The 25976-nt window shown below is 44.5% G+C and overlaps 1 protein-coding gene across 1 annotated transcript in view; it reads left to right on the forward strand.

The window, feature by feature from the left end:
* LOC126456667 (uncharacterized) overlaps nucleotides 1-15946 on the forward strand; it is a 303806-nt gene extending 287860 nt beyond the window's left edge. The window contains exon 7 of the mRNA XM_050092410.1: nucleotides 15775-15946. Coding sequence (XP_049948367.1) covers nucleotides 15775-15946 — 172 coding nt within the window. The remainder of the gene's footprint in view (nucleotides 1-15774) is intronic.
* Nucleotides 15947-25976: the final 10030 nt, after the last annotated feature.

Raw genomic sequence — 25976 nt, forward strand, 5'->3', positions numbered from 1 at the left:
TCTTAAATGTAGATTTTAAAACCTTGGCTTTCCTTTTCCTGTCTTCTACTGCCAAACCAGACTGGTCATCAAGTAACTTTTTGGAAGCCTTAGATTGCTTAGAGTTTTGACATAGGACCAGATTTTTTTGAGTTCTCTGCCAGATCTTTAGCCGAGGTATGATGGTGGCAGCTGTTTTATGCTTCATACATAGATCTTTTCACAATGCAAGAATCTCGATTAACCTTTGCCTTACATCATTTGTGTGTCCTCTTTTGAAACAAGAGTGCAACAGCCTTTGCATCCTCGGCGTTTTTTGAATTTTGTTATTAACCCACGGAGTGTCTTCCCTGTCCTTAATCCACTTACTAGGCACATACTTGTCCAGAGTATGATTTACAGTGTGTTTGAACTTTGCCCATAATTCCTCTGTGGCCAACATTCTGGAACTAGATGATTGCAGTTCATTGTCTGAGTGAGATGCTAACAACTGCTTATCTGCTCTATCTAGCAGAAACACTCTCCTAGGCCTTTTGACTGATTTTTTAACTTTTGTAACCATAGTCAATATGATGATATCACAATCAGTAATTGTTGACTCTATACCCCATCAATAAGGTCCGGGTTGTTTGTGGCTACAATGTCCAAGATACTTCCATTACATGTGGCTGCTGAACTAGTTCAAAAGTACTTCAGAAGACTGCAGTTATAATACTTTTCCACCAGCCACAACAATGAAAAGTTTCCACTTGATGATACTGAGTGAACTTTCAACAATGAGACTGTTCATTAGATACTTACCTAGGTAAACATTCAACACAAAATAAAAGTCATGGAGTGCAGGAAATACAATCTCACTCTTAAAATAATTGTTAGGTGACAGTGAAAATTACCAGCAATTTTTGCCATGCAGTGTGAAAGAGCAAATAAACCACACTGTCCAATATCCTGCCGCCCCATTTCATAGTCAACCAGTACATAAAAATTCTACTTGTAATTATATAGCTGTTTTTCCTCCTAACACTCTCCCTGGCTCTTTGACACAATATTAACAAATTTATACAATCAGTAGTTTTGCAGAAATTTTTAAAGTATTTTTAAGCTAATTTTGAGTTGTTACAGTACCTTCTAGAACTTTATAAAAACCACTTTTATGTAATATAGTTTAGTATTGTGGCATCGATGAGGTCAACACCAGAATCGATCTGAGTATCGTCTTCGAACTAAGGTAAACATATCTTCGTAGAGTGCCGTCACGGCAGTTCTGTGTAAGCCTTGCTTGTGTAAAGAGGTGAATAAACGAACTATTGCAAAAGGGGAGTATTGTTTGGTGTAACTGACCCAAACTTCCTCCTCACTGGTGACCCCGAGTTGTAATGTCTTCTGTTTTCGCCATTTTACTGTGTCCGCAGCCTCCGCGTCGGTTATTTTCGTATGTATTACATCAACATAACATTCAAACAATGACTTCGGCCCCACACCTAATGCCGGATTTTGTGATTGATATGCATCATTTTTCGGGCGATGTATACCCGCCAGGACTGCAACACGATGCCTCTCACTTGACGATTTCGCCGGACGTTTTCAAGCCTGCAACAATAAGTGAGCTTAGGAGTGTGCATGACTCCGGCTATCAAACGCCTTTGTTCCCTCCACATGTGCCCTCCCTCATCGACTGTGCATTTACTTCTTACGGATCTCTGTGCAGTGCGGGACCAATGCCGATTTCTGCAAATGCTTTGTTGGACAATCTACCACTGCCAGAACAACGATTTGCTGCGCCGCAATCCGTGCCGTACCACGTGGATACATGCCACATGGCCGGAACTGCTTTGTTCACATGTCAACCTCCTCAGCATCCGACCACGCCTGCACCCACCTTGGTTCAGCATCATACATGCATTCCTACTTCGACACCTCGGGCTGCTACACGAACAATAACTTGTTATCTGTGCCTGACCTCCACCTACATCCCACTGCTACGCCTCAGTGTTTTGTGCCATGACATTCACCTTATCCACACACCATTTTGTGTGGAGTGACTATGAACAGTGAACATTCGGTCCTACGTTCAACATATTTTCCGCACTGTGCTTCTAGACAGCATGCACCTCTGCAGCCTCCTTGCAACACAGGTGGCCCTGGCTCTGCTCAAATGTCGAACTTTCCACAGACTAAAACTTTGAACTTTTTCTCACCTGTGGCCCATGCGCCGGCTCCAGTCGAGCTTCCGCTACCGTTCTTGGCACATCTCAGTGCCTCATCCATGTCGGTCTTCCTCGACGCGTCAATTCGAGCACACCCGCAATGTGTTAAGCTTCCGAAACTGCAATCGACACATTATGGTGTCTCACCCGCGTCGGCATTCCACGACGTGATGGATCGCACTCAACCACAACGTGTCACCTTCACACTGCCACCTGAACAGCCGTCATTGCCACATCCGCTGGAGGAGCACTCTCCTGGAATACTACAGCAACAACAGCTCGATTCAGGCAGTTCCCCGACGAACTCAACTTCACCTGTTCTTCCAAACATTCTACAACGCTTACCGACGCTGCCACCGTTTCATTCCAACAGAGCAACAACCTGGTTCAAAATTGTGGACGAAGTGTTCGACCATTACAAACTCGACAAGTCAACCAGGTTGCTGTGCCTCATCACCCACCTGTGCGACCAGGAGGACTTGATTTCTGACCTGGTTGATGCCCAGGACTCATCTACCCGGGGCACTCTAGCCAAGGAGACAGTTCTACGTCGGCTTACACGTTCAACTGAGGCAGCAATACGGCAAGTGCTCCACGTCAAGCAATTAGGCAGTGACAAACCTTCCCAGCTGTGGAGACGACTACGTGCCTTGGTCAGCGCCAATCTATTCTCTGACACAGCTCTCCTCCCCATCTGGTCAGATAAACTATCTCCTCACATCCCCTTTGCTCTGGCTCAAAGGCCTCCTGAACCTGTCGAGCAAAGAATGTCAATTGCTGACAAGCTACACAATGCATCACTGCTCCATTTCGCCAGCCACTGCATACCTGACAAGTCTCAGGTTCAGGCTCATCACCCTGCGGCCGGACGCGGCCGGGGCCATACTGCGCCAACTGTTCCGCTCGTCCCGGGAAGCAGTAAACAAGCAACTGGGATGTCAACGGCTCTTCCCACGATCATGCACTCTCATGTGACCGAACCTGCTGAGGCCACCGAACCTCGGCCACCGCCACTGGCAACGAACTTTCCACAGGAAATGTGCAACCGCACTACCCATACTGTTACTTCCACACACGGTTTGGTGAGGCGGCACGGAACTGCAGACCACCCTGCTACTTCGCAAACGCCAGTCGCAGGTAGGTTCGGGTGACACCTCCTGTGCACAACATGACAGGCACCCCCCAGTGCTCCATTCTGTCCAGGAACGACTGGATAATTGTGGACGACTTTACATTAAAGACATTTTATCGGGATACCTTTTCCTAGTGGACACAGGCGCTGATGTTTCACTGCTGCCCACGTCCTTAGCGTCGTCGAACATCCACCCTCATCATACTTCACTGCAAGCTGTGAATTCCACTAAACTACAATGCTCGGGTTCAACCTCACACATTGTCTCACTCTACGCAAACTGCAAATTCGAGTGGACTTTTTTAGTGTGCGATATTGACGAACCTATACTAGGCATTGACTTCTTGCAACACCACAAACTTTCACCAGACCTAATGTGAAACACTGTGTTTCACCATCCATCCAAGACTCACTTCCCCTGTGCTCCGTCAAGCAACCCACCACGTGACACATCGGGCTGGGCTCATCTCATCCGAACATGCTTGTCTCTGTCGACAATGTTACAAGAAAACATGCATAAGTGCCTTGTTGAGCTTGAACATGTCGCTTGCCTACGCAAGGAAAACTTTGAGCTCTCCCTACGGCTCCACGAAACACAGCTTCGGCTTTCCGATGCAGCAAAGCAATTACAGACACTACAGCAAGGACAAAGCAAAGTCAGTAAGTGCGCTGAATCTGCTTGCAATGCCAGCAATCGAGCTTCCGTGTGTGTACCTCCCACTACCCCTCGCAACTGTGCTATCAACACTGCCATAACGTGTACTGACAATTCCGCAGGGCCACACCCTCCTAACATGGCAGCGTTTGACACTCGGCCGGACACAAGTGTGAATGCGCAACGAGCATCACGTGTTCCCGAACTGACAGCTCCTACCCCTCACGGACAGCACCTCAAACAATGCAACTTCAGCTCCTGCGCACTGCCATGTGACCACCACTGACAACACAAACAGTGCACTCGTGCCAAGCGTTTTGCCCATGACCGTGCTGCCACAGGCCACGCCCTCGGACAATGGACTCACTAACGCTTCACGAGCTCACCTGACCACAGTGCCAATGCTTCGGTTCAGTGGCCATCTTGTCACGTTGACTCCTGGGACACTTCGCCGCCTCGGCTCCCGTCAGATCCGCCGAGTGGCTCTGAACACCATGACCACACCTCGCCAGCCCCGCCTGCCACACATTGTAAACAAACCGCCTCCCGTGCCACTGGCAACATTTCCGTCATCACCAATGGCACGGTTCACAAGCTTTGCGTCACGGCAGGGCTCCCGATCTCCTGTAAACCATGTCGACTTTGTCCTGAGCGCCTGTCCAACCTTAAAAAGCAGATTTCTGAACTTCTAAGCTCCGGCATCATTAAACCCTCTGCTAGTAGCTGGTCTACGCCCATTCATATGACACCCAAGAAAGACAAGTCCTGGTGCATGTGTGGAGACTACCGTCGACTAAACGGACGAACAATTATGGACACCTATCCCATACCCACCATTGTCAAATTTACCACTTCCCTTGCTGGTGTGACCATGTTCCCTGTCATTGATTGCAAACGGGCCTACCACCAGATCCCCATGGCTCCTGAAGACATCGAGAAGACAGCAATCACCATCCCAATCGGGTTATTTCAGTTTCGATTCATGCCCTTCGGTCTGAAAAATGCAACCCAGACCTGGCAATGCTTCATCAACGAAATGCTATTCGAACTAAAATTCTGCTTTGCATATCTTGATGACATTCTTGCGTTCAGCTCCTCCGTTGAGGACAACATTCGACATGTGCAAACTGTTATGAACACTCTCGCAGCAGCAGGCATCAAGACCAACCAGGACAAATTGAAGCTACATCAACCCGCTGTCACTTTTCTTGGTTTTTGGGTCTCTGCCGACGGTATTTCACTGCCCCCTGAGAAAGTACAAACAATACTAAACCTATCCAGACCTTCGTCATTCAAAGAGCTCTGGCGCTTTCTGGGGACGGTTAATTATTATTGTTGACATCTACCTCAGGCTGCAGAGATTCAGGCTCCACTGACGGACGCCTTGTCAGTTACCAAGACTTCTGGATCTCAGCCTGTTCCATGGTCCCCTGCTATGACTGCCAGTTTCACTGCCCTCAGAAATCTTCTTGCCGAGGCCTGCACCATCGCGCATCCTCATCCCAATGTGCAGCTTTTCATCACCACAGATGTGAGCGATACTGCTGTCGGCGCTGTCCTTAGCCAGACTGTTGATGGCCAAACTTCGCCTCTGCAGTTCTTCTTGCGCAAGCTCACCAATGCACTACGGAAATATTCCGCGTTTGACAGGGAGTTGCTCGTGGTCTACGAAGCGATCAAGCATTTTAAGACTGATGTTGAGGGACGCCCTTTCTATGTTTTAACAGACCGCAAACCCTTGGCTGCAGCCATTACAAACCCGCCGACTGACCTACCTCCTCGCCGCTTCAGATACATGGACTTCATATCTCAGTTCACCACCGATGTCAGACACATAAAGGTTGCTGACAATATAGTTGCTGATTTCCTTTCACGAGTCGACACCATTCATTCACTGTTAGACCTCTCTGAACTGCCTAACCTCCAACCCGCCGACGAGGATACGCTAAACCTGATTTCAGGCTCTACCTCTCCACTACACTTCGTCTGCACCACCTTCCCTGGCATTTCTGGTGAGATCAGGTGTGACAACAGTACGGGCACATTATGCCCCCTCATCCCAACCACGCTCCGTCGAGCTGTCTTCAACAGGCACTGCATAATTTAGCCCACCCCGGTGTTCGTGCGGAGCGCCTCGTAGCAGAGCACTTTGTGTGAAGAAATGTCAACAAGGACTGCCAGCAATGGGCACGCTCCTGCATTGCGTGCCAATGCTGCAAAGTACACAAGCACACTTCATCCCCCCTTGGCGCGTTTTTGATCCCTCCTGGGCATTTCCAGCATATTCATATTGACATTGCCGGCCCTCTTCCCCCCTCTAACAGCTTTTGTTATGTTCTCTTGTCTATTGACCAAACAACTCGCTGGGTCGAGGCTGTCCCCCTCCCCACTATCACGGCAGAAACTGTTGCTTGAGCTTTCGTCGAGTCATGGGTATTGCATTTCAGATGTCCAGCTATCATCATGACTGACCAGGGCAGACAATTTGAGTCAGCCCTGTTCAATGAGATTTGTAACATTTGCGGCATCCGGAGCATCCATACCACAGCGTATCACCCACAAAGTAACGGGCTAGTTGAGCGCTGGCACTGCACTTTCAAGGCGGTTCTTCAATGCCACGACTCTCTAGGGACAGAGGCCCTTCCCCTTGTGCTACTTAGCATTCGTGCAATCTATAAGGAAAACCTCAAAGGCACAATAGCTGAGTTCATATACAGCCAGAACTGACTTACCTTCCTTCATGGACCATGTCAGATGCCACTTCATCAACCTCCACATCCCTCTGCCCACCAGCCATTCCCGCCCTAAGGTTCACGTACCGAAATCTATGAACAATTGCGAGTACGTCATGCTCTGACACGACACTGTCCGTGCTCCCATCCAACCCCCATATACCAGCCCATACCGAGTTCTCTGGCACTCAGCCAACACCTATGACATCCAGATAAAAGATTCAGCTATTACAGTCTCTCTCAACAGACTCGAGCCTGCTCATGTCAAGCGCGCTTCTACCCCCCTTTCAGGCTATGACCACGCCACTCACTGTCATGGCTCACGACGCTCCGACAACTCCCTCCAGGTCGGACTTACACACTCGGTCGAGTGACTTCCAGCTCCAATCGTCGAGCTCTTCTCCGACCTCGCCCTCTACTTCGGTCTCACGCACTCCGTCAAGTGACCACATGCTCCCCACGTCGAGCTTACCTACGATCACGCCCTCGCCGCTGGGCCCTTCGCCGGTCCCTTCGACCTCTCCCCCGTGGCCTGCCTTGTCCTGTTGAGATTTCTCACGCCCCCCCATCTTGAACGTGCCCTCGCTCGAGGTGTTTGTGCCTGTTCCCCCAGACATAATCCACGACATTTCTATAATACTACGCGATGACACACTGTTCGTCATGTGTTTCCCTTCATCCAGTTCTCATGACACTACCTCTGCCTTCCCTGCCACCTGGTGGAATGTGATCCTCTCTCGTCCGACGTCGACCTGGACATGCTTCGTGTGTTCGCCATGGCCTCCGGAGACATCGTCGTCGTCGCTCCGTTCCACCTGTCACCGCATGACCAGCATGCCCAGTACGGCGCCCGGCACGCTTCAAGAACTTCCAGGTTCAGTGGCCGAACCTTCCTTCACAACATCTACCGGCACAGCTCCCCGACGATGCTGTCGAGCTGACCGTGGTCCGGCTCCCGCGGACCACCCCTGCCGACGACATAGTCACCCCCCCCCCCCCTGCCTCTTAAGAATACTCCGTACTGCGGGGGGGAGGGGGGGGCTATGTGGTGCCAATGAGGTTGACACCAGAATCGATATGAGTATTGTCTTTGAACTAAGCTAAACATTATGTTTGTAGAGTGCCGCCATGGGAGTTCTGTGTAAGCCTAGCTTGTGTAAAGAGGTGAACAAATTAACTATTGGAAAAGGGGAGTATTGTTTGGTGTAACTGACCTGAACTTCCTCCTCAGTATAATTACATTTGTCTCCTGGTGAAACATTGAATTATGAATCTCAGAATGTCAACAGTAATTATAAACACAGTCACTCCTACGACCAATGTATCACTTTCTATATTAAAGTTATGGGATCAGATTATGTACTAGTTTGTTCAATTGATCTGTTCCACTGCAGGATCCAAACAACTTGTGTGATGTAGCAAGCACTCATGTCCCTTAAGTCCTTTCTGGCTTTTCAGCCATCCCCAATGAATCCCTTTCACTACTAAAGAGATGATGTAGGAGTTCCAAAAGCTGGGGTCAATGTTCTCTGCTTTAAATGTTACTGTTGGCTGCATTATTTAACATAGTACTGGTCATTCTGTTTCCATGTAATTTTAACAGGTTTCTCAACTGAATTTTCAAATGAAAAAACTATCCATAGAAACAGACTAAGAGTTACTCAGTGAATGATGCATATGTACATGTTTTTGTAATCCGTTCAAGTGTATGTGTGTGTGTGTGTGTGTGTGTGTGTGTGTGTGTGTGTGTGCACTCAACATTACAATGAGTTAAAATATAAATTACATGTAAATTGTATTAATGAGTGTCCTAGGGCTCCTGCTACATCCAGCAGCTCAGCCTCCATAATAATCTATTTTGTGCATCTTCTGTCCCCCCCACCCTCTAATTACTGAGACAAATTAATTACTTAAATTCTGTCTCTTTGTCCTTTGTAACAGCACACTGAGCAAACGGTGGAAAGTTCAGAAATGTTGATTGATCAAAATAATTGGTACTCACCTGGTAAAATTCTTTTTCATTGTTTCTCATGGTTCACTTGTAGGGGGTCTTCTTTCTCACTTACCTGTAGAATATTGGCAAAATATTTGGATTTGCAGGAGTTTATGGGTTTGATATTGTTGTATTAATTCTAATCAAAATAATGAACATGTTTCAGTTTTCACTTTCTTCATATATTCTTGAAATCATTTCACAAATTTTAAACAACACTTTTTCTTTGTGGTTCACAAATACAAAAAGATAATTTTGAGAACTGCTATTTAGACATGTGCTACACTTGCCCAACTTTGATAACATTTGGCCACATACTACTTCTCTTGGCAAACTACTCCACAGCACCTAATTTGCTTTACCCCACTCATAGTCCATAGATTATTAAATACAAAAATAACAACACATTGGTCAAAAATTCCATGCATATATATCTCTTTCATCAAAAGAACCAAGACAATTTTCTTATAATAAAAATTTAGAAAATTTATGACAATTAAGAAAGGGTATCACAAAATGCGTGATAAAATATCTTTCAGAAATTACACTTGGTACATAGAAAGTGATGTAGACAGGCCAATGGTCAAGTTTCTATTGGTCATACTCCTTTCTGTCCCTTGAATCCATTTAAGTTGTGGTCTACCACTGTGCCTTCTGTTTTTCAGTCTGCGTTCAAATATATTCTTGGGTTTTCTTTCTTTTCCCATTCTCATTAAGTGTCAAAAAATTAGAAAAATTGTCTGTATTTTATTTCATCTATTATGTTACTTTCCTGTGTGTTATTTTCCATACATCCTCATTTGTTCTATGTTTCAAACGAGAGATCCTTGATTCTCATCTTACAAAGTCTATTTCTACATATTTGATCTTCTTGAGGTTCTTCTCAATAGTCATCTAGCACTGAAAGCCATCAAAGGTAATTGGCTCAATAATTGCATTATATACACTCCTGGAAATTGAAATAAGAACACCGTGAATTCACTGTCCCAGGAAGGGGAAACTTTATTGACACATTCCTGGGGTCAGATACATCACATGATCACACTGACAGAACCACAGGCACATAGACACAGGCAACAGAGCATGCACAATGTCGGCACTAGTACAGTGTATATCCACCTTTAGCAGCAATGCAGGCTGCTATTCTCCCATGGAGACGATCGTAGAGATGCTGGATGTAGTCCTGTGGAACGGCTTGCCATGTCATTTCCACCTGGCGCCTCAGTTGGACCAGCGTTCGTGCTGGACGTGCAGACCGCGTGAGACGATGCTTCATCCAGTCCCAAACATGCTCAATGGGGGACAGATCCGGAGATCTTGCTGGCCAGGGTGGTTGACATACACCTTCTAGAGCACGTTGGGTGGCACGGGATACATGCGGACGTGCATTGTCCTGTTGGAACAGCAAGTTTCCTTGCCGGTCTAGGAATGGTAGAACGATGGGTTCGATGACGGTTTGGATGTACCATGCACTATTCAGTGTCCCTACGATGATCACCAGTGGTGTACGGCCAGTGTAGGAGATCGCTCCCCACACCATGATGCCGGGTGTTGGCCCTGTGTGCCTCGGTCATATGCAGTCCTGATTGTGGCACTCACCTGCACGGCGCCAAACACGCATACGACCATCATTGGCACCAAGGCAGAAGCGACTCTCATCGCTGAAGACGACACGTCTCCATTCGTCCCTCCATTCACGCCTGTCGCGACACCACTGGAGGCGGGCTGCACGATGTTGGGGCGTGAGCGGAAGACGGCCTAACGGTGTGCGGGACCGTAGCCCAGCTTCATGGAGACGGTTGCGAATGGTCCTCGCCGATACCCCAGGAGCAGCAGTGTCCCTAATTTGCTGGGAAGTGGCGGTGCGGTCCCCTACAGCACTGCGTAGGATCCTACGGTCTTGGCGTGCATCCGTGCGTCGCTGCGGTCCGGTCCCAGGTCGACGGGCATGTGCACCTTCTGCCGACCACTGGCGACAACATCGATGTACTGTGGAGACCTCACGCCCCACGTGTTGAGCAATTCGGCGGTACGTCCACCCGGCCTCCCGCATGCCCACTATACGCCCTCGCTCAAAGTCCGTCAACTGCACATACGGTTCACGTCCACGCTGTCGCGGCATGCTACCAGTGTTAAAGACTGCGATGGAGCTCCGTATGCCACGGCAAACTGGCTGACACTGACGGCGGCGGTGCACAAATGCTGCGCAGCTAGCGCCATTCGACGGCCAACACCGCGGTTCCTGGTGTGTCCGCTGTGCCGTGCGTGTGATCATTGCTTGTACAGCCCTCTCGCAGTGTCCGGAGCAAGTATGGTGGGTCTGACACACCAGTGTAAATGTGTTCTTTTTTCCATTTCCAGGAGTGTATATTAACTTTTGTTTTCAACCTGCATTTTGTGGACCATAAAACAGAGTTCGGTTTTGGAATTGCTTTCCTTCCTGGGCTCAGTGTGACATCTTCATATGTTCCATCTTCATTAATTATATTCCCTAAATATTTATACTTTCACAATTACTCATTACCTCGGGGAAGATCAGTTTGGATTCGGTAGAAATGTTGGAACACGTGAGGCAATACTAACCTTACGACTTATCTTAGAAGAAAGATTAAGAAAAGGCAAACCTACGTTTCTAGCATTTGTAGACTTAGAGAAAGCTTTTGACAATGTTGACTGGAATACTGTCTTTCACATTCTAAAGGTGGCAGGGGTAAAATACAGGGAACGAAAGGCTATTTACAATTTGTACAGAAACCAGATGGCAGTTATAAGAGTCGAGGGGCATGAAAGGGAAGCAGTGGTTGGGAAAGGAGTGAGACAGGGTTTGTAGCCTCTCCCCGATGTTATTCAATCTGTATATTGAGCAAGCAGTAAAGGAAACAAAAGAAAAATTCGGAGTAGGTATTAAAATTCATGGAGAAGAAGTAAAAACTTTGAGGTTTGCCGATGACATTATAATTCTGTCAGAGACAGCAAAGGACTTGGAAGAGCAGTTGAACGGAATGGACAGTGTCTTGAAAGGAGGATATAAGATGAACATCAACAAAAGCAAAACGAGGATAATGGAATGTAGTCAAATTAAATCGGGTGATGCTGAGGGAATTAGATTAGGAAATGAGACACTTAAAGTAGTAAAGGAGTTTTGCTATTTAGGGAGTAAAATAACTGATGATGGTTGAAGTAGAGAGGATATAAAATGTAGACTGGCAATGGCAAGGAAATCGTTTCTGAAGAAGAGAAATTTGTTAACATCGAGTATAGATTTAAGTGTCAGGAAGTCGTTTCTGAACGTATTTGTATGGAGTGTAGCCATGTATGGAAGTGAAACATGGACAATAACTAGTATGGACAAGAAGAGAATAGAAGCTTTTGAAATGTGGTGCTACAGAAGAATGCTGAAGATAAGGTGGGTAGATCACATAACTAATGAGGAGGTATTGAATAGGATTGGGGAGAAGAGAAGTTTGTGGCACAACTTGACTAGAAGAAGGGATCGGTTGGTAGGACATGTTTTGAGGCATCAAGGGATCACAAATTTAGCATTGGAGGGCAGCGTGGAGGGTAAAAATCGTAGAGGGAGACCAAGAGACGAATACACTAAGCAGATTCAGAAAGATGTAGGTTGCAGTAGGTACTGGGAGATGAAGAAGCTTGCACAGGATAGAGTAGCATGGAGAGCTGCATCAAACCAGTCTCAGGACTGAAGACCACAACAACAACAACAAATTCCATTAGACTTATTTGGTCCATTTAGATTCATTACATACTTAATTACTAATATATGAATATAGAACAAGTCAAATATGAGAATGAAGAAGACAGGGAGAGAGAGAAAACAAGACAGAATTCAGTTTACAAATAATGCTCATAAATTACAAGTAACAAAAACAACACAATTTGAATTTAGTCATAATTACTTATTCAGTTTACACGGAATTTTTTTTATAATTTGAAATTCTTTTCCTGAATAAAAACACTATTCCATCATAAATGACTTAAGGTTATATTTAAATGCATTACTGATGTTTTAAATCAGTAGGTAGGCTGTTGAGAATTTAACTGTTACCTGTGAAATACTTTCTTGATACAATACTGTTCTACACTGGAACATGTGGATACTACTTATGTTTCTTTTGTTGTGGCTATGGAGACGCTTATTTTATCATAGACATCCAGTACTGCTTAAAAGATACTCGTTTGCAAACAGGATACACTCATATATGTAACGGCTTGGCAGGCTCATTGTTTTCAGCTGTAGGAAATGTGGTCTATATGTCTCCAGTTTTTTTAGTTTGCAGATTTCCCTGACTACTCTTTTCTGCATCCTAAAGATTTTTATGCTGATGGCAGAGTTTCACCAGAAGATGAGCCCATACCAGAGTAATAAATGGAAGTATGCATAATATTCCTGAATGGCTGTTTACCTGCTTGGACTTTGGCTTCTTTCGCATGACAATTCGATTTTAAACTGTTTTGATTACATATCCCTAGAACTTTAGTGTCAGTGACTGATTTCACTAATGTGTTGTCAAGATATAGTATTTTATTAAATTCTTGTAATAGTGGAAATCTATAAAGACCGTTTTTTCTTTACTTATTATCTTATTTTTTTGAAACCAGTTAGTAACTAGGGACACTAAAGTATCTGTTGTTACTTCCAATGAGGCTTTGTCAGCAGCTACTACATACATGAAAAAAAGTTTTGCAGCACCTCAGCTCCAAGAGTTCCGGAAACTGTACAGAATATTGGAATGGAGATCAACATAAACATCATTTCTGCCCTTTTTATTGCTCGTGAAAACCACACATTGCATGTTGTACCACCATACAGCAATACCTTCAGAAGTGGTGGTCCAGATTGCCATACACACTGGTACCTCTAATACCCAGTAAGCACGTCCTCTTGCATAGATGCATACCTGTATTCATTGTGGCATACTATCCACAAGTTCATCAAGGCACCGTTGGTCCCTCCTCAACGAATATTCGACGTAGATCCCTCAGAGTGGTTGGTGGGTCACATTATCCATGAACAGCCCTTTTCAATCTATCCCAGGCAAGTTCAACAAGGTTCATGTCTGGAGAACATGCTGGCCACTCTAGTTGAGCGATGTCATTATCCTGAAGCAAATCATTCACAAGATGTGCCCAATAGGTGAGTGAATTTTCATCCATGAAGGTGAATGCCCCGCCAATATGCTGCTGATATGGTTGCACAATTGGTAGGATGATGGTATTCACATATCATACAGCTGTTGCAGCGCCTTCCATGACCACCAGCGAAGTACATCGGCCCCATGTAAATGCCACCCGAAAACAGCACAGAACCTCAACCTTGCTACACTCACTGCACAGTGTGTGTAAGGCATTCAGCCTGACTGGGTTGCCTCCAGACAGGTCTCTGATGATTCTCTGGTTGAGAGAATGTGATACCAATCCTGAGAGGTCCATTTGGCATGTTGTTGGGCCTATCTGTACCGCACTGCATGGTGTCATGGTTGCAAAGACGGACCTCGCCATGGACGTCGGGAGTGAAGTTGCGCATCATGCAGCCCTATTGCGCATAGTTTGAGTCATAACACGATCTCCTGTGGCTGCACGAAAAGCATTATTCAACAAAGTGGCATTGCTGTCAGGGTTCCTCCAAGCCATAATCTGTAGGTAGTGGTCATCCATTGCAGTAGTAGCCCTTGGGTGGCCTGAGCAAAACACATCATTGACAGTTCCTGTCTCTCTGTATCTCCTCCATGTCTGAACAACATCGCTTTGGTTCACTCTGAGATGCCTGGACACTTCCCTTGTTGAGAGCACTTCCTGGCACAAAGTAACAATGTGGACATGATCGAATGGCCATATTGACTATCTAGGCATGGTTGAACTACAGACAATATGAGCCATGTACTTGCTTCCTGGTGGAATGACTGGAACTGATCAGCTGTCAGACCCCCTCCATCTAATAGGCACTGCTCATGCATGGTTGTTTACATCTTTGGGCGGGTTTAGTGAAATCTCTGAACAGTCAAAGGGACTGTGTCTGTGATACAATACCCACAGTTAATGTCTATCTTCAGGAGTTCTGTGGGAACCATGGTGATGCAAAACTTTATTTGATTTGTGTATTAAAATTCTGATGTCATCAGCAAATATGACTGATACTTCAAGATCTAATGACTGCATTTCCTGTCTTTTGATGTTCAACTTGAGTCCCCATTTGCCATATCTGTCTAATAATTTTCTCATAATATAGAAGATACCTTCTTCATGGGTTGTAACCACCATCTGGTCATCTGTGATTAAAAGGGTAATTACAAAAAGTTCTTCTAGCTGTATTCTGATATTACTGCATTTATTTTTTGAGTTCATCAAGGTGATCTGTATATATATTTTGAACAATGTTGGACATAATAGACTTACTTCAACCAAAAAATATTGCTGTTTATATTCAGTCTTTCCCAAAAATATTCATGGTGCTTCTTTTCCTTTATTTGTAAAGGTTAGCATACATCATGTGATGTTTTCCAGATAATATTAAAAATGATTCAATAAGAATTCACTACAAGACATAAATGAAATTTCTGCAGCAGCCATATTTTTTCCCTGATAATTTCAATTGCTTTTTGAAGCTAATATTGACAGTTAAAATACATTTAACACAGAGTTAAATGGTGTAGCATGTTATATTCCTCTTTTAAAATATATGTGTGTTCAGATCAGAGTTTGTTGACATCTTGTAGCTCTGAAAGTCTGCACCTGAAATTAAGTTATACTCTGACCATGTTGGTTCAAATACCCTGGATTTCTTCACCAATGCAGTCCTCGTTATGTTGGAATTTAAATGCTTCAACAAATACAGAACTTTTGTAAATGGATACGAAGTGTTTCATTGTGTAACACAACAAATATTGTCTTCTGATATCTGTTATCATGAGAAATAACATAGACTCTTCACCATCTCATACATTATTTACAAGAATGGTTAAAAGAAACTATTAAGATAAACATCCACTGAAACAACAAGCATATGTGTAATTTCAGTACTTAATCTACTTCACACCAGATGACATATCTGATTCCAGATCAGATGAGAGACGTGCCACTGGTGAGAAACGTGGCACAGCCGTTGACTATGAGGGACTATCAACAGATGAAGCAGTATCTGTCATGAAAGGAGAGTTGACAACTGTCCAGGCAGAAATGGATGCACTTATGCAAGAGCTTCGTCAACACATAACAGCCACAGGTGAATAGCTTAACTAAGTATTTCTTCTTTCTGTAAGGAGATGCTTGCAAGGCTTTTTTTTTTCAATTATGAACACAGTAGATAATTAGAATCAAGTAAAATGTTTGTGTGTTTGTGCTAGTGGTAGTAATAATGCTGGTATTTTCAAACTGTGGAAAATCCAGGATGGAATGAAAAACAGTATTATGAAAAGAAAAGTTGCTACTCACCATATAGCAGAGATGCTGAGTCGCAGATAGGCACAACAAAAAGACTATCACAAATAAAGCTTCCGGCCAGTAAGGCATTTGTCAAAAATAGTTGACACACACACACACACACACACACACACACACACACACACACACACGTACATGACTGTGTGACTGTCTCAGGCAGCTGAAGCCACACTGCGAGCAGCAGCACCAGTGCATGATTGGAGTGGTGACTTGGTGGAGATAAGGAGGAGGTTGGGGCGGGAAGGGGGAGGTATGACAGGGTAGGGGTGGCAGACAGTGCAGTGCTGCTGGGGAGCATGCAGGGATGCGGTGGAGAGAGGTTGGACAGCTTGTGCAGTCAGGAGGTTAGACGAAGGATGGTGAGAGGTTGGGGGGAGGGGGGGGGGGCAGCAGAAAAGGAGAGAAATAAAACAACTGGGTGTGGTGGAATGACAGCTGTGTAGTGCTGGAATGCAAACAGGGAAAGGGCTGATGGGTGAGGACAATGACTAACGAAGGTTGAGGACAGGAGGGTCATGGGAATGTAGGATATATTGCAGGCAAACTTCCTACCTGCACGATTCAGAAAAGTTGGTGTTGGTTGAGAGGATCCATATGGCACAGGCTGTGAAGCAGTCATTGAAATGAAAAATGTCATGTTTGACGGCATGTTCAGCAACAGGGTGGTCCACTTGTTTTTTGGCCGTAGTTCATCAGTGGCAATTCATGCAGACAGACAACTTATTGGTTTCCATGCCCACATAGAATGCAGCACAGTGGTTGTAGCTGAGCTTGTAGATTGCATGACTGGTTTCACAGGAAGTGTTGGCTTTGATGGGATAGGTGATGTTCGTGACCAGACTGGAGGAGGTGATGGTGGGAGGATGTGTGGGACAGGTCTTGCATCTAGGTCTATTACAGGGATGTGAGCCATGAGGGAACACTCATCACTGCAGATGTGATGGTCATGGGTGACTAGGCTGTATGGAAGGACTTCTTGGTATGGAGCTCGTGGCAGCTGTCGAAGCGGAGGTATTGCTGGTGATTACTAGATTTTATATGGATGGAGGTACTGATGTAGCCATCTTTGAGGTGGAGGTCAACATCTGGGAAGGTGGCTTGTTGGGTTGAGTAGGACCAGGTGAAGCAAATGGATGAAAAGTTGTTGAGGTTCTGGAAGAAAGCGGATAAAATGCCCTCATCCTCAACCCAGATCGCAAAGATGTCATCATTGAATCTGAACTAGGTGAGGGGTTTAGGATTCTGGGTGTTTAGGAAGGATTTCCCTACATGGCTCATGAATAGGTTGGCATAGGACGGTGCCATGCAGATGCCCATAACCATACCTTGGATTTGTTTGTAGATAGTGCCTTCAAAGGAGAAATAATTGTCGGTGAGGATATAGTTGGTCATTGTGACTAGGAAGGAGGTTGTTGCTTTGGAATCCATCAGGCATTGGGAAAGGTAGTGTTCAGTACTGGTGAGGCCATGGACATTAGGGTGTTAGTGTAAAGGGAGGTGGCATCAATAGTGATGAGCAGGGCACAGTGTGGTAAAGGGACAGGAACTGTGGAGAGTCAAGTGAGGAAATGGTTGGTATCTTTTATAGGAGGGTAGGTTCTGGGTCGTAGGTTGAAGGCGTTGGTCTACAAGAGCAATGATTCTGTCAGTGGAGGCACAGTAACTAGCCACAATGGGGCATCCTAGGTGGTTGGGTTCATGGAAGGTAGGAGTATGGGGATTGGTAGAGGTAAGCAGAGAGATGGAGTCTAGGCTGAGGTTCTGGGATGGGCCTAAGTATTTGAGGAGTGACTGGAGATCCTACTGCATTTCTGGAATGGGGTCACTCTGGCAAGGTTTGTAGGTGGATGTATCTGACAGCTGGTGGAGTCCTTCTGCCAGGTATACCTCGTGGTTCAAAACAACAGTGGTGGAGTCTTTGTCTGCAGGTAGGATCATAACATTGGGATCAGTTTCTAGATGGAGGCCTGCAGCTCTTTCTGTGGATGTAAGGTTAGTTTGCATGTTGAGGGACTTGGGGAATGGTAGTGAGGTAAGGTTTGAGGTTAAGAAATTCTGGAAACTTAACAGGGGGAGATTTGGGAGCAGTAGAGTTGGATCACGGTTGGCTGGAAGAGTGAACAGAGTTAGACAGGCATCAATATTGGTCTTTGGTTGAGTCTGATTGGTAGAGTTGTTGGCGAAAAACTGTTTCCACTGCAGTGTTTGCTGGGTGTCGATGGTCGAACCTGGGACTCCAGATGGCCAAGCTGAAACAGGGACCCACTGCACCTTATTTCGTCAGGAGGCCGAGCAAGTTCAATAGCGTCAAGGGACAGTGCAGTGTGATACAGTGGTATTCGGAATATTCCTTTATTCACATAATTTACAGTACTGCAATGGGCACGGCGTAGTGTTGGCGTGCTGCTTGCAGCACTGTTTTGCGAGTCCAGCCAGCTCAGCAACTCCTGGTATGCCGATGCCGCTGCTCCTTCATCAAGGTCGCTCAGCTGGGAGTCGGCCGCACTCTGCTCGGCCGCCACCCGCTGAGGCATTGCGTCTTGCGTTGTGTAGCTGCCCGCGATTCCGGAGACTGTTACAGTCCCTGGTCCCTGCTGCCCTCAGCCCTGTTTGGCCTGCTCTGTCCGACAATGGGACAAAGGTGGTTGTACTGGTCACTTGTGGCCCTTGGTCGCTGCTGCTCCCAGGACAAGACCCGCACCCTCCTGGACTTCCAGCCACAACTTGCCGCTAGTGGTGCTTGCCGGATGGCAACACCTGCTGCCATCCCTGGCGCCACTGCAGCACTTCCATGTCCCCCACAGCGAACGCCTTGCTCAGACCCTGGTACACCAGGTGGGAAGCAAACGTGGCCCATCCTGGACCCACTGCAGACTGCTGGCACTGCCCTCCTTCAGGCAGACCTTGAAATTTCCAAGTATGCGGCTGTTGTTCTGTCGCGCCCCAGAGTTGTGGCCCCGGAGGCGGAATACAGCCCAAACAAGTACATAGAAATAAAGCACAGGTTTACACAGAATATTTACAACATTGCTGCCGGACTGGTCCCTATAAGCATAGGCCAGCACAGGTCCAACCCGACTCTTGACTGACCTGGCACAGCCCCTCAAGCTAAAAGTACCTGACTATTTGTACTGCTTTTCCCCTCATTTCTGATGTAGTGTCAGAGAGAGACAGAAACTATGGCAGGGGTAAATTTCCATAACTCAGCCACTTACACATCGCCACTCCCGGCTCTGGCCTATTGCCTCGCCTCATACGTCGCAATAACTTAAAGCAATGCTGCAGTTCCCTGCCTCGCTATTTCACCACTCGAAAGAAATCGGACATGCAATACACCACTACAGCTCCACGCTGTATTTACCCTGTCTGGCCTACTGGCTGCCGACTATTACCACACACCACCAGCAGCCCCAGACTTCATTGCCCAACCACGCCTTTACTGAATTTTAACAAAATTCCCCTTTCCTATGACTAAGACTAATACTAGCGCAGCAGTAAGTACCAGAAGAAGGGGAAAAGGTCTTTAAAAAGTCCTGCATGATTGAATTTGGGAGTGGGGCAAAAGGTGTGGCTTTTGTAAAGGACTGATATTTCTGGGGGGCTTAGGCTTCAGGAGGAAATGTTTATGACTGTGTTTCGGGTTTGTTTAGGTTCTGGATTATATGTGGTGGTGGGAGGGAGTTTTGGAGGGTGGGGTAAATGTAGTATGTCTGTGAGACATGGTTTGCCAGCTATGAGGGGACATGGAGGAGATTTGAAGGATGTTATAGAGATGGTGGACAGAGATACTCCAAGGTAAGAGTAGGAAGTGAGCAGGGTGGAGAGCTTTATGAGGTGGCATTGTGCATGTTGCTCTAGTTCTCAGAGGGCAAGAGTTTCAATGTGTGTTGTTCATTCCAGGAATTTGGGATTGCATAGTACTCAACACAAATGGATAGTGAGTTGGGAAAACGGAAGGTTATGCGAATGAGAGAGAATGAAGTACTGGAAATAGCTGTTTGTAGATGGTTCAAACAACAATGCAATAAAGGCATTCCAGTATGTGGCCCAATTATAAAGGAAAAGCAGCTACAGTTGACAAACAACTTGGTGGTAGTAACTTGTTTGTAGCAAGCAAAGGTTGGCTATCCAACTGGAAAAACAACATGGCATTCAGCTGCTGGCAGTAACCGGGGAAGGTCACTCAGCTAACGATAGAGATGCTGATGAGTTTGTGAGCAAGACACAGAAGATAATAGAGGAAGAAGATTTAACTGCTGATGTCTTGTATAATGCTGATGAAACAGGACTCATAATGATGCTTCCTTCAAAAACATTAGCTGCCAAGAATGAGAAGGAAGCTCGTGGTTACAAGCAACAGAAACACCGCATAACATTAATGGCATGTTGTAATGCAAATGGAAGTTATAAACCACCGCTTATGGTGATTGGAAAATCCCAACATACACGTTGTTTTCAACACACTGACATAAATATTCTACCAGTGCAGTATCACACTCAGAAGAAAGCATGGATGGGCAGACAAATATTCTCTCGGTGGTTCCATGAAACATTTGTACCAGCAATGAGAAAAGAGCTAAAGAGGAAAAAGCTTTCACTTAAGCTATCCTTATAATTGTTATGCTCCCAGTCATCCTGCAGGCATTCCTCTAAAGCCAATGGTGTACATGTACAAGTATCCTTTCTCTCACCCAATGTGACAGGCCTGATTCAGCCCATGACCAGGGAATTTTGGAATCAATGAAACGTTATTATCAACATTCATTTCTCATCTCCTTGTTGAACAAAAGTGAAAATGACTATCGAGACTATGCTGAAGGCGTGGAAAGCAATTAACATATGTGATGTTGTTTTCCATGCAGCTGAAGCATGGGATAAAGTGGAGAGTGCTACCATAATGAAGAGCTGGAGAAAACTGAGGCCATCCATTGATGCTGAGTTGGATCCAGTAGTGGGTGACAGTGATGAGCCAGTCAATTCGGTATTATCATTACTTTGTACACTGACATGTTCCACAACCTTCCAAGAGGAGAGGAAATTGATGATGAAGATGTAACTATGTGGCTGAAGGAGGAAAACTGTGATATGGACCAAACGTAAACAGATGAAGAAATAATCAAAAGTGTGCATGGAAGTAATGATGAAAGTTATGAAAAAAAAGACACAGGAGGAGAGAGCATGAAGATTTCTCACAGTACTGGTGCTGAAGCTGCCTAGGTCTTTCTGGAGTACATTATGCAACAACCAGATACATGCAGTACCGATGTAATGCTTGTAAAGTGGTTGCATGATAATGCATGCCACCATCGCATATCATCATTGCAGCAATTAAAAATTAGGGACATGTTTCATAGTGAGTGATATGACTGTATAATTATGTACAGTATACACTCAAGGACTAAGTTTTCTTTGAAAATTAATGTATTTTTAGATTTAATAAAGTATATCATCCATGTTTTAAAATTGTATCCTTTGTTTTACTTTGTTTTTAATAAAGTGCTGCACACTATATCCCTTATATTGTCATAATAAATAAAAAATAAAATTAGTGAATAAAATAAATTTCAGACACTCAGTAATCTGGCACTTCCACTAATCTGTCACCCATATGTGCCAGGAATGGCCGCATTAGTGAGAGTCTAGTGTAGTTAAGAAAAGATAGTATTGGGGCGAGGGATCCAGGGGGAATGGGGATTGGGAGTAGGCATGACATAAGGATGAACCAGTTATTCCATAGATTGGGCGAGTGATTGAATAAGACTCTGGGAGTTGTATGAATTGTGGGTATGATGTTCCTTATTTATGAGTATGATCATAAGTAATTAAAGCCTTGATGAAGGAAATGTTTAAGTATTTTCTAGTCTGGGGAGATACTGAGTTATGAAGGGATTGTTCCTTTACAGATGGTTCAGTGGGATTGTTGGAGGATTAGAGGCATGTGTTGACATGGAACAGGAGTCACAGCTCTGGAAGAGATGCAGGTGCAACACCTGTCCTATCCACCTGCACAGCACATCCTGTGTCAGTTATATCACAGGGTGTACAATATTAATGGTGTAAATGTATACAGTTGAAAATACATGATACTAGATGCAGAAGCATCTCAGTAAACATAGGTCCACAAATGAACTGTTTGTGAGAGAATTGCGACTTTGTGGTTATTAGCCACCACTGACTTTACTCTGTGTGAATTTATCCCATTTAGGGAAAGGGAGCAATACTGTACAACATTAATAAAATATATTAGACATACTTTGGTCATAATACAGATGTTTTGAATAGCCACGATAACAGTTACATGACTGTACTCATAGTTAAAGGAGGTGTTCAAAGTGTCATATTTGTACCTGGATACAAGCTTGTACCTATCTCCGCAATGAGTTTAAAATCATTTCAAACATGCCAGGATGCTTTTGAGATTCTTCACAAGCATTGACAAGTCAATTCGCTAGTTCTTCAACCATGTTAACTAGAGTGGCATGCACTACACTTATAAGGTGGCCCCAAACACTGAAACTCATAGGGTTCAGAGCAGGTGATCTTGGAGGTTACAATACAGGTTCTTCTCACTCAATCTATCTTGGGCCAAATCAGTGCATTAGATGTCATCTCATGATAGCAGCAAAATGTGCAAGTGCTCCATCAAGAATGTACCACATCCTCTAGCCGTGCTCTAAGGGGATATCCTGAAGTAATCCTGCAAAATGATGTCACAATAACTGAAGATTATTCTGCCCACTGAGTCTGTTTTGTAAAATGTATGGCCCAATGAGATGATTATCTAGTAAGCCTGATCACTCATTCCATGAAAAACATCACTGATGTGGAGACTCATGCATCTGTGGGTTGGAGCCTCCATGTCTCCAAACATGAGAACTGTAATTAAACATGCCATAATGAGTGAAACCTGCTTCATCTGTAAATAAAATATTATTCTCAAATATTGGGCTGCCTACAGCTTTTTTTTTTTTTTTTTGCACCCACTGACAGAACATTAGTCTAGGATCAGAATGCACCTTTCTAAGTCACTGAACTCATTGGAGGTGGTATGATATTCTGATTTCCCTGGAGAGTGTTTGACTGTTTCCAGGCTCACATCTTCAAACTCTAGTGTAATTCATGCAGCCCTACCTGCTTCCACAACATGTGCAATGCTTGTAAATTGGACCTGGAGTCCTGTAAACTGTAACTGTAGTCAGCTAGTGGTCGGGTCTACTTCTTGTATAAGACAGCACGTTTTGCTGGAAGTTATTCAAAGTCCTTGTCAGTGCGTAATATATGCTCTAGGAGGCAAAACCACCTGTGAAAGTTGTCACAGATACACCCACACTGCTACAATTTTTGCACAACCTTTCATGGACTTGATTGCCAACCAGCTCTCCACCAGAATAATGAATGGCCACCACCAAACTATGACAAAGAGTTATCACACAGTGGCAGAACTTGCTGCTGAGGACAACATGCTCAGTTTCATCTGCATCCTAAAGACCCTCCTCCCCCCTCATACTCCCAACTCCTCCCACCAAAAAGAAAAAAAAAAATAGCTTCTCTGAATTACATTGATGGAATTTGTCCTCATAATACCTCCTTTGATATTGCAATCCCCTTGGTCAGTATTTGTTAACCCCTACCATACACCTTCCATGTCCCTATTCCTCCTCAGAATCATATAACATTCAGGCACCCAAATGATCCTATTGAGTGTGGTGGTCAATGGTTATCACTGTACTTGCATTTGGGAGGGTGAGGGTCAAATCCCTATTCAGTCTCAGATTTAGATTTCCATTATTTTCCTAAATCACTCCAAACAAATTCCAAAATGGTTCCTTTGATAACAGCATGGCTGATTTTCTTATCCGTGCTTCTCCAATTTGAGCTTGTGCTGCATCTCTAATGGCCTCATTGTCAATGGAGCATTAAACATTCGTCTTCTTTAAAACCTTCCTTGAATGCAGTCTCCTTCTTCTCCTCTCTGTGTCCCCATCCCTGTGCACTTCTCCATGTTATTGTAACCACATGAAACTCTGCCTACCTGATCCAGAGCAAGCTTGCCAGTGCCAGACTTCCATCCTGTGTACTTGCTGCCTCTTGTTCATAGCTATCAACCACCCTTCCCTCCAGTCCTCCATTCCCCTTCCCACCTTTTTTCTCTCCTTGTACTCTCCACCCAATAAAACCCATCACCTTAGTAGTGAAGCTGCAATGCTGGTACAATATAGTCAGCAGAGACAAAATAGCTGTTCAGATGTTTGTGAGTGTGTATGAATGTGTGTGTTTGTTTATTCTGCTCTAGTTAGTTCCAAAGAATGACTTTATCAGGGAGAGTATGAAAGTTTAGCATCATTTTCAGTCTTATTTACATTGTTATTTGACACTGTCAAATCAGACATCAGAATCTGTTATGTTAAAATGTGTGGATAAAAATCCTAGGACAAGATTGCTAAAACTCCTTTATTGGTTACTAATTTCAGCTCACTGATCAGTCATCTTCAGATGAACATTAATACCTCATGGCTGATACACACTGAATTAAGAAATAATTTTTATTGATCTGAAGATTGCTCATCAACAAGCTGAAACTAGTATCAGTTTTAGTAATCTTGACCTAGGATTTTTATCCACACATTTTAGTCTTATTCATATGCCTATTGAAAATTCAACTATAAAGTGAGTTGTTGTCTTCACTCTTTCCATTATTAAAGTACAATTACCTTACAGGCTGTTTTTGTGTCTGCTAATCCAGAGTTTGCATTGGGTCTTCCTTCTCTTTTCTCTGTACATTTTCTGTGTATCTTAGTATTATTTATTGGTTTGGTCCATAAGTTCTGATGTTTTCTTTTAAAGTTAAGGTTTCCACAAAAATAAACAATGTATTCTCTATTATTGTTTACAATTTCTCCCCAGTGTTCAACAAGCTATTCAGTGCCTCATTGGGAGAAATCATTTGGTTTCCACTTAAAGAAAGTGTCCAGCCAAGTCTTCAACACCACTTCGTTACTGAACAAAATGCAATGCAGTGCATTCAAGAAGGATTGGAACAGATGCAAATCTGAAAACGACAAGTTGGGAGAATGCGGAGGATGTGGCAGCACTTCCCAGCCAAGCATTTGAATGGCTTCCTTGGTCATATTATTGGTGTGAGGGTGTGTGTTATCATATTGCAGAAGATCACCCTGTTGCCGATCTGGTTTGCTGGATAGTGTTGTTGAGTCATTGCATTTGTTGGAAATAAAGTTCCATGTTCACTGTTTGGCTCTGATCAAGCAGTTCATGGTGGATCTTGCCACATTATGCACAACACAATTTTATGCAACTGAAGATCTTGCTTTGCTTGTGGTGTTTTCCATTGTAACAGCTAAGCCATTCTCTGCTCTGCTTCATATTGATGTACAACACTGCTTTTCATCACCAGTAACAATTTGATAAAGGAATTTCTGCTGTTGGCTATAAAACAGGCAGATATTGAGGCTTCTTGATTTTTACTATTGTTTGTCAAAGCATGTGGAATCCATGTGCCCAACTTTTGAAACTTTACCATTCCATGAAGGTGGCATTCTGCGTGAGCATTCCCTTATATCTGCCAGTTCTGTCACTGCTTGGCACAGATATTTGTGAATCAGCTGTTTCAGCCATCCCTCATAGAACTGAATAGGACACCTGATGCAATGCACGTCTCAGAGGTCAAAATTGCCATCTTTGAATCACTTAACACACTCGTCATTGCATTATTCAACATTGCTATTTAAAAAATAATTACACAATAGTGAAGCCTCTTTCAAACTGCGCCAATAACAGAAAGAAAAAAAAACTCCCCCCCCCC

The sequence above is a fragment of the Schistocerca serialis genome, chromosome 2 (assembly GCF_023864345.2).
Source record: "Schistocerca serialis cubense isolate TAMUIC-IGC-003099 chromosome 2, iqSchSeri2.2, whole genome shotgun sequence".
NCBI classification, from domain to species: Eukaryota; Metazoa; Arthropoda; class Insecta; order Orthoptera; family Acrididae; genus Schistocerca; species Schistocerca serialis.